Below are 10,247 nucleotides of genomic sequence, written 5' to 3'. Positions count from 1 at the left end.
CATTTACACCAAAGAGGTCAGCTGTTTGAAGTAAAACCCTGACTCTAAGAGCCTGCTGTGTTCTGGACCTTTCTGTAGAGCAGTCTTTCTCAACCTTGGCACGACTGTCATTTTGGACCAGATAATTCTTTGTGATGGGGGCTGTTCTGTGCATGGCAGGATATTTAGCAGCATCCCTGGTCTCTACCTACTAGATGCCAGTAACACCTCCTCCAGTGGTGACAACCAAAAATGTCTCCAGACATTGCCAAATGTCCCTTGAGGTGGGGGAGCAAAATCTTCCCCAGTTGAGAACCACTACCCCAGTACCATAGAGAAAGAATCCTTGAAAAACCCCACCATGTGTTCTCTCTCTCCCTGTAAAAGAGAAAGATCAGCTTCCCAAGACAAAATCACGCTGGATTTAGTGGGCCTGCCTAGCCCACAATAGGCATTTTGATCTTGGCAATCATGTAAAACCACACTGTTTACTCTAGTGAAAGAGAAACGGAAAGGCATAAAAAGAAAGCTCGGGAAAGCAGAGGTAGGAGGGTTTGGAGGTAGGAGCAACAACGAGGAAGAAAACATTTTTCTAAGTTCCCGTTTGCGAGCTGACACATCCGCCAGGGTTTCCCCACATTCATGACTCAAACACCAAACAGAAGGCCACAGCTCACTTTTTGACAGCATTGGTTTAGGGGTTCAAACTCCAACCCAGTGTTTTCAGGAAGTATCCCTAACCCAGAGCCCACTGCATTATATGCAAATACACATAAAGACACACAACTTTACCTCGTTGCTTTATTAAACCAGACAGTTTAAAATGTATGTTGTTCTGGTATTTTTTATTTTCTTACTAGGTGCGTTTTACTTAAAAAAAAAAAAAATACAAAACATTTTTAATATGTCTTAGAAAAATTAGCAAAAAATTAAAGTTGAGCATATTACATTGTACAATGTTTAGATAAGTAGGTTTGAAGCTTATAAATACATTGTTTCTTCTCAACACAGCACATCACAAAAATACATTTCCAACTTTTTTTTATGTATAATTCCTATAAATGATCATATCCCTACTTATGAAGGAAAAAGCCCGATTAGGATGTTCACACATTCCTGTACAGTAATTACAAAAGCAAAACCGAGGGCTCTGTCAGCATTTTGACAGCTGATACCAGCTGAAACTATTTCAAACATTAGGAGAATTCAGTTAGTATCAAAACATCATTCCAAATCGGATGTCTGTGCTGTCTTTGATGGTAAGTATCTATCCGAACCAGAACATTGTTTGAAAGGATTTTTGCCTCCTTGAGTTTGTGCTACTGAAGCCAGGATATAAATTGGTAATGCTCTGCATTACACAGAAATCTTCTACACAACCACATCCATATATTGTATGTACTTGGTCAAGGTCCAAATGTGGCTGGAAAGCAGGTCGTCCTCAGGCTGGCAGCCCCAGCCCAGGCAGAGTGGTCCGTGGAGCCGAGGGTGGAACAGCTAAGCCCAGCTCCTGTTTTCAGATGTAGCTGTAGGACATGCCAGGTTTAAGGAGGGGAATCTGCAAAGGCGCATGGCCTACTATACCACTTCCCACAAGAAGAAATACACATATCCCACCATGGCTGTTCCCCCAGACACCACTCTTCCCCCAGACACCGGTGCTTGGGCTCCCCAGCCCACACTGTTTCAGCTCCATCTTTGTAAAGTATCCTCTCCTCATTCTTTATGAGGGATACTGGAGTCCCCGCTGTGATGCATAACCAACACAGGGAGGGTTCCATTCCTCATCAAGGTCTCACTGGTCTACTGACAGCTACTGAATAGAAGGATAATGCTGCTAAGTGGCTAACCTCTAAATTAGCTGAGAAATTTCCAAGGCACATGATACAAAGATATTTCAGGTAATAATAACCTACATTTTATAAAGGTACCTCTAAGAGATCATTAAATAAAAATTACATTTTTATTAAAAAGCCAAAAACCTTAAGACAAATTCCTAAAGGTCATTTCATTGGCAAATATTTTCCCATCATAAAAGGTGATAATTTATGGTATTATGTTGTAACTTCCTCTCTTGTAAATAAATACATACACTGAAATTTCCAAAACAGTATTATTCTAGATGTGTACATCTTCTTGAGATCACTGCAAGCATTACAGTAAGAACGCAGGAGGTTCTTCTGTCCTCATTTGATACTTGTAGAGAGAGAGGGACGTCAACCCTCCCACTGAATTCTTTCCTTTTTGCAACAACTGAATCATCACCATATTTATTTACAATTTTAAGCATCACTGCATCAGAACCCATGCAGTTACTGCTGTTTATAAATTATAATCACTGTTGGAAGGCTTGATTTCATAAAAATTATTTTCAATCCCAAGACAGACCAGAAAAACCTCCCCCAAGATGCCTTTCAAGTCAGATGCGTAGAAACTATGATCACATACCACGGCTCTGAACTTGTTCATCCCAGAATGAACCAGTTCGAAGCCCTGTCCCAAACTCCCTGTTAAACTTGTTTTTACTAGCTATTTCCTCCACCACCACCCATAGAAGATAGAAAAAGCAGAAAAGCTGCCCACCTAACAAAAGCTAACATCATAACTTGGCTAATATGATGATAGGCCACTAACTAGCTGACAACAACTACTCAACATAATCCTCTCACTACCAGCATGTACTTAGGCAACGACGGTACATGCCTCTCACACTAAAGAGAGAGAATTAGGTTGAAAGTATGAGCCAAATGGACGTTTTTCTTTGAGGTGAAAGGAAAGGAGATGGAAATGATACCCGCTACATGTATGATGGCTTACAAAAGAAATGTCGTAAGAGCTAGAAAACCTTCACTAACCAGATCACATCCCAGAAGGGAAGCCAGGAAATGGTAGTGACTCCGTGACTTCTCTTCCAGAGCACCAATGCCAACAGCAGTCCGGCAAATGGCATGGAATGGCAGACACTCCAGTTTAAAAACACACATTTGGAGAAGGAAACATGCTGCCAAAGGAAATAACTGACATCCCGTCTAAAGAGGTTCCCATTAGTCAGCGATATGGAGAACTTATCCCCCAGCCCCTCCACAGAGCACAGAATGGGAGTGGGCTGTGGGGTTCCCATGCTGCCTCATTCCAAAAAGAATCGGTGAGAGCTGTCTGAAAGGTAATTTTCAGAAGCTGAGTTTTCAAAGAAAGAGTAAAGAGCTTGACAATATTGACTCCCCTGCCCCCCACATAAGGTCCTTTTTGCAAGAAGATAAATAAGAAGGCTTCCTTAGTATATTCACCCAGTTGGAGGCACTGAAGGAAGAAAAGCTAAAAGCAGCAAAGCCATTTCTTTTTTTGCGTTTAGCATAAAGCTTTCCAGCTACACTTGGCATCTACACGACTGATGCTCCTCCTGCCGTGCTCAGTTAGTCGGTGGTCTTTTTTTCTTTCCAGTTCTTCTCTCTCTCTTCAAGTTCTGCCTGGGTGAAAGCTGCAGGTCCCCAGTTAGTGATCAGGTGAGGGTTTTTTGAACCTAGGAGACAAACATGCTATAAATACCTGAAACATTATGGTCTTCAATGCACATTATCACGCTTCCCCACAGACAAAAACAGTACCTTTTCTGCTTTATTTCCTCTCTAAGAAACATCCATAAATGTGTACGGATGGTATGCTATACCAGCCAAAACGACTGGGAGATACATACAAAGGGGATTAACTGGGCCCTCTTACCTATTAAAGGGCAAGTTATTCAAGAGAAATTGACCCTTAATAGCTTGGTTTCTGTACATTTGGGCAAAAAAAATTGGGGGGGGGGGGATGAGCACAATTCAAATACACAAACCAGAAAAATTAATCAAATAAATATATGATTATTTCAAAGAGTCTGTTACCTGGTTCTATCAACCGAATTAATCCTTCATGTTGGGCCACTTTGTCCTTCCAGCTCTTGGTCTTACTCGTTGCCATCTCCAGCTTCTTTTTAACTCCCTGGAACAAAGTAGATTTTGGACTGTGTGGACACACAGGTAATATAAGAACAAAATAACAATGCCTGGGCACTTAATATATGCTCGTGGGTTATCTCATTAAATCCTCACAGCCTCTCTGAGAAGTAGGAACTATTATTACCTGATTTTACAGATGAGGAACTAGAGTTCAGAAAGGTTAAGTAGCCTGCCTGGAGTCACACAGATGAAGCAGTAGAGCCAGGCTGCCTGATTCAAAAGCCCTATGCTCCTTCCACTATATTCACACTAGTGATAGATGAATATATAAGATCCTTGCCTCTCAGATCAGGACAGACTATCCGATAAGCAAGGTAAGTACGTGCTTAGGGCATCAACAAGACAGGGGCACCAGTTTTCCAAAGCAAAGACCTATAGATGCCAAGCAGATAGGACACAAGGAAAAGCGAGCGCCACAGTGAAGGAAGGGAAGTGGCACTGAATTAAACTGATACCAGCTCCAGTGCGTGAGAATGTGCTCGCTGGAAATAAGGTTCACACAGGGTCACAAGGGTGTCCACATACAAGGTTGTTTAAGCTGTGAGGTCCCTACCACTTCGTTGACATCTGTCTCTTACAGTCCCCTCTTCTGTAGCTGAAATTCCTTATCTTGATGGGTCTCTTGGGAGTATACTATTTCTTTCTAATAAACAAGAGGTAGAGGTGGGCTGTCGAGTCTAACTCTTACTACCGTCACCCAATATGCAACTGGATCCGCCGTGAGTCCTGGGCAGGGACAGATTATATCAATAGATAACAGGCCTCTGATCTACTTCAAGAGAACCGTCTTGTTTATCCATGTCCACTGATCCAGCAACTCCAAGAGCTAGCAATATATAAATATAAATATAATATAATATATATATATACACGTATAAATATAACGGGCATATCCTGTTTGAATGTGTCAGTAAGCAGAGGAGGGGGCACCACAGATTATCAATGCTTAGGGCCCTCACATGCCTTCATCTGGCCTTTTCTCAGATCCAGATCCACCCTTCATTGTCCTCCTTGTGATGCCTGAACAACTCTCCCTCGTCAGTGGGCACCATTTAAGCGTTGGCAGTAGAGGATGCTGAGGGCCTTCTAGAATAGGACAGGGCATTTCTTCCAGGTTCCACTGTGCTCTTCCTGGTCTGCCTCTGTGGTACACGGGACACCCATAGTACTTCCCTCCCGTGGGTTTTAGTGGCCCCTGCCTGTGGGCAGCTCCCAGTGAGTTTTATTGGCACAGCACCACAGCAAATGTTTCTGCCACCCATTGGGTCAAGGCCACGCCCTCTCCAAGCAGGCAGATCCAGCACTGGGAGGGGAGGGAGAGGCAATCTGCTCCTTCCCTGGGTATTCCGCCTCAGTACTAGAGGCAGTGCTGCTCCTTGTATCTGCCATTCCCATATTCTTAAGAGCTTTCTTTACCCTCCAGTAGGTAATGCCCTGTTATAATTCATAATTTTTATGCTAAACTTTCCTTGTTCAAATAACTATATGGTTTCTGATTAGACTCTGACTGATACGCCTTATCTCCTGTAAAGGCTTCCTCTCTTTCTTCTTCTTAGCTGCCCATACTTAGCAAAAACCAAACCCGATGCCATCAAGTCGATTCAAATTTAGCACTAAACACAAATTCCATTACTGAAAAATGTTCACTTTTAGAAATTTAAATAAACTAAAGTTTGCAGGGACGAGTCTAATTACCTCATACTGCTCAAGTGCTTGTTTCCGCTCTAACTCGAGCTGTTCCAGCTGCTTCATGGCTTCCTGCAGGGCTTGCTCTTTCATAATGCGCTGGTTCTCCAGTTCCTGCTTCTCTGCTTCAGTCGTCTGAATGGTCTGCTGCTGCTCCAGGTGCCACTTTTCTAGTTCAGCCCTTTTGGAAGACTCTTCTTCCAGCAACCTACAACGTGGAGAAAGAGCTCAGGTCAAACCCCACCACGGTCACACACACGACTCAGCAGAAGAGAGGTTCTGAGATCATCTCCATTTTACAAGGAGGAAACTGGGGGCCCAAGAGGCCCATATTCACAAAGCTGCCAGGTGTCCTGCTCCAAGCTCTCACAGCTTTACTCTTTTTTGAAAAAGATTAACATTTACTGAGGATGTAATGTGTGCCAGGAACTGAGCTAGGAGTTAAATCTATTATCTCAATTAATCCTCAGAGTAAACTTGGGTGCTATTGTTATTTACACTTTAGAGATAAAGACAGTGAGGCACAAAGGTAAGTGCCCTGTACTAGGTCATCCACCACAAGTTTTAAAATTTGCCTGGTTGCGACTTAATGGTCTAAGACTAGAAGGACCGCCGTGGTCATGGCCCCCAGACCTTCTGTTAGCCCAGGACAGGAACCATTCCCAAAGCCAACTCTTCAGACAAGGATTGGACTGGACTATGGGATAGAAAAAGATGCTGGTGAAGAAAGAGCTTCTTGGATTAAGTAGATACTTGAGATTATGTTGGCATCTCCTATCTGGAGGGGAGATGAGAGGGCAGAGGGGGTCAGAAGCTGGTGGAATGAACACGAAGAGAGCGGAGGGAAGGAGCGGGCTGCCTCATTGGGGGAAAGCAATTAGGAGCATATAGCAAGGTGTATATAAATTTTTGTATGAGAGACTGACTTGATTTGTAAACATTCACTTATAGCACAATAAAAAAAAATTTTTTTTTTTTTTTGCCTGGTTACTATAGCATGAAAACATTTTTTGTCTAGTGAAAATATATTACCAAGGAAAAATCTGATAATTAAACTAATGAGGAGGTGAAGAAAGAAGAAGCTAAGAAAACTGAGAATGATAATAGACACCATTTACTGAGCAACTCCTACCTGCCAGGAACTTTACATTCATTATTGCTAATCCCCCAACAATTCTGCAAAGTACTGCTGTCCCTGCATTACAGATGAAGCAATTGAAGATCAAGGGGTTTAAAAGTATGTTGTGCAAGGTAATAATGGGATTTCAACCTAGGTCTGTGTGACTCTAAAATGTCGTTTTTCAATATGCCAGACAATCCACCCGAGAACATCCAGCTCTGTAGGTGTTTAAATAAATAATAAATAAGTTAATGAACAGCCCAAATCTGTGTTGCCAGTACGGACAATGTGGTTAGCTGCCACCCTAAGCATGGGACACATCTCTAGTGTCTTGACCATCAGTATTATGGTAAGGAGCCACACAAAGCCAAGTCACATGGCAGACCAGTTACCACTATGGAAGAGCGCTTGCTCTTCTGAAATCAACAATAAAAGAAACAAAGTAACAGGCTATGCTAATCTCCTAACTCCAACCCTCAGCCCCCACCTACGCCAACTCTGAAGAATTCCCTCTCCAACATCCCACAAGGCCGTTGTCTATCTCTGCTCAATACTCTGGGTGATAAGCCACTCACTGCCTCACAAACAAGGCCAGTTTACTTATGGGCAGCCTCAATCCTTAGAAAATTCTTTCTTAGACTACAATGAGCTCTCCCATCCACTATCTCTAGTTCCACAAAGAACCAATCTGCTCCCTCGCCCTGTTACAGCCCTTCAGCAACTGGAAGGCAGCTCTGGCTTCCTGCTAAGAATGCCCTTCTCCACGTGGACCGTCCTAGCTTTAGCTGTTGGGGCACAGTTTCCAGGCTCAAGATCCTTCTTGAGATGCACTCCAGCTCTTTAGTGTCTCTTGGAGTGTGACATTCCACAACTGAACACAATGCTGGAAATGTGCTCTGACCAGCGCAGGGTTTATTCACTCATTTAGCAAGTATTTATTAAGCACCTTCTATATGCTTTGAGGAAACCCTTGTGGTGTAGTGGTTAAGAGTTTGGCTGCTAACGAAAAAGGTCAGGAGTTCAAATCCACAAGGTACTCCTTGGAAACCCTATGGGGCAGTTCTACTTTGTCCTAGAGGGTCGCTATGAGTCAGAATCAACTGGACGGCAATGGATTTGGGTTTGGTATATGCTTTCGAACCCACCCAGAGGTGTCTTGGAAGTCAGGCTGGACAATCTGTTTCCAAAGGAACAGTCTTAAAAACCCTGTGGAGCAGTTCTACTCTGCACACATGGGGTCGCCATGAGTCAGAATCAACTCGACAGCAACTAACAACAACAATATGCTTTTCTAGGCACTAGGGATACAACAGTGAACAAGACAGAGAGGCCCCATTTTTTCGTCCTGGTAGTGAAAATACAGGGAATGGGTATTTGCAGTTGTTCAGGCTGCCCTGCATCTGAACCCCCTTCATGTCTAGGGGAATGTGCCACAGTGTGAGTCCTCGTGGAAGGCAGGCCCCACCTGCCACAATAAAGTCTAAGGCCAGACCCCTGCCCTCCTGCCCCTTGGAAGCCAGGGCACAGTGGAAGCATGAGCTGTGCTTAACTAATCATATGCCCCTTCTGGAACTTTGCCTCTGAAGCAACTGACACAAAAAAGCAGACAGTGAAAAATTTATCTTGCTGGTGGCAGCAACATCCAATGTCAAGTGACAGAAGGAGCAATGGTGACTTCCGACACTTAACACCAATGTTGGTGTGAATGGCAACCTCACTGGACTCTTCCCATGGCCTAGGTTGGGCTGTGGTTTTGGCTGCTCAGCTTCCTTTGGTTCCTGCTTGTGCTCAAGGCCTGGTCATCTGGCTTCCCATGGAATTAGTAAGCCATTCAAGATCCTTCCAATATATTCCTTTCAGCTAACTTGAGTTGGTTTCTGTGATCTGCAAACAAGAGCCCTGACTAGAGACTTAAACTTTTCTGTGCCTCAGCTTCCTCATTTATAACAAGGAAACAGAAACAATATCTACCATCAAAGGTTTATTGATGTATTAAATGTGGTAACGTATGCAAAGTACTTAGAACACTGTCTACCACGTGGTAAGTGCTGATTAAATATTAGCTCATATTATTACAATGGGACTAACTCTCTTATTTGCTGTGCACACTTCATGTTCATTGAGGTTTCATAAGAGTACATGAGGTTTTAGCAACCACATCACAGGGAATTAAAACCCTAAATCTTTTCAAATGAATTGCCATTACCCCAAGTCTACTGGATTCTATACTTGTTCTGTTGATATTTTGAACTATTTTCTTGGTCTAAAACCACCATTCTGGCCTGTCAACTTCTTTTTTAAAGGTTTATTTTGACATTCTATACATTATATATCTTTTCCACCTGCAAATGTTATAAAGGAACAAGAACACACTGTATGACTACCAAATGCCAGACATTACACTAAACACTTCATGCATTACCTCATTTAATCTTCATGACAGCCCTACGTGGCTGGTGTCTACTAGTCATCTAGTGCTGCTATAACAGAAACACCACAAGTAGATGCCTTAATAAACAGATGTTTATTCTCTCACAGTCCAGTAGGCTGGAAGTCCAAATTCAGGGCGCCAGCTCCTGGGGAAGGCTTTAACTCTCTGTCGACTCTGGAGGAAGGTCCTTGTCATCAGTCTTCCCGTGGACTAGGAGCCTCTCTGCACAGGAACCAAAGGAGGCACTCCACTCCCAATGCTGCTGTCTTGATGGTATGAGGTCCCTAAATCTCTCTGCTCACTTCTTTTACATCTCAGAAGATACTGGCTTAAAACACTATCTCATCTTGGAGATTTGATCAATATAAGTGTCACTAATTCATCTCATTATAGTCATAGAATTTACAACACATAGGGAAATCACATCAGATGATAAAATGATAGACAATCATACAATACTGGGAATCATGACCTAGCGAAGTTGACAGATATTTTAGGTGGACCCATTCAATCCATGACAGCTAGTAATTATCCTTATTTTATAGAATGAGGAATTGAGGCTCAAAGTAGTGAAGTAACGTCTCCAAAATTACACAGCTGGAAAGAACCAGAGCTGGGATTCAAACTCAGACCTCACTCCAGAGCCCATGTTTTCCCCACTATCCCAAACTGCCTTTAAATACATAAAAAGTATTATCATATGGAAGAGAGACTGCTGGTGTTCTACATGGCCCTATGGATAGAACTTGGATCCATTCATTCATTCGAAAAATGTTCCTTAGGCACTTATTGTATACCAGGTACTGCTCTAGTTGTTAGGAATACAGACGTGACTAAGATATGCTCCTAGACGTTACGGATCCAAAAATTTAGCAATGACTATTATGAAGGGACAAGTTATGGCTCAGTATCAAGAAATTTTCAGTAACTTGAGTTGTGCAAATGTCAAATTAGCAGCTTTCTGAGTTTCCATTATGAAGAGGCTAGATAACCTCCCTTCAGTATTATACATCAAGAAATGAGCTTCAATTTTAAA

At 42.7% G+C, this 10,247-nt stretch overlaps 1 protein-coding gene across 2 annotated transcripts in view; it reads right to left on the bottom strand.

Annotated features, from left to right (window-relative positions):
* Window positions 1-766: 766 nt before the first annotated feature.
* SWAP70 (switching B cell complex subunit SWAP70) overlaps window positions 767-10,247 on the bottom strand; it is an 84,954-nt gene continuing 75,473 nt past the window's right edge. For both annotated transcript variants that reach the window (XM_049890347.1, XM_049890348.1), the window contains 3 exons: window positions 5,670-5,868; window positions 3,861-3,957; window positions 767-3,499 (listed from right to left, as the gene is read on the bottom strand). In XM_049890347.1, coding sequence (XP_049746304.1) covers window positions 3,393-3,499; window positions 3,861-3,957; window positions 5,670-5,868 — 403 coding nt within the window. In that variant the 3' untranslated portion in view covers window positions 767-3,392. The remainder of the gene's footprint in view (window positions 3,500-3,860; window positions 3,958-5,669; window positions 5,869-10,247) is intronic.

Source organism: Elephas maximus, chromosome 7, assembly GCF_024166365.1.
Source record: "Elephas maximus indicus isolate mEleMax1 chromosome 7, mEleMax1 primary haplotype, whole genome shotgun sequence".
In the NCBI taxonomy this organism is placed as follows: domain Eukaryota; kingdom Metazoa; phylum Chordata; class Mammalia; order Proboscidea; family Elephantidae; genus Elephas; species Elephas maximus.
This window is presented reverse-complemented; position numbering and strand designations above follow the sequence as displayed.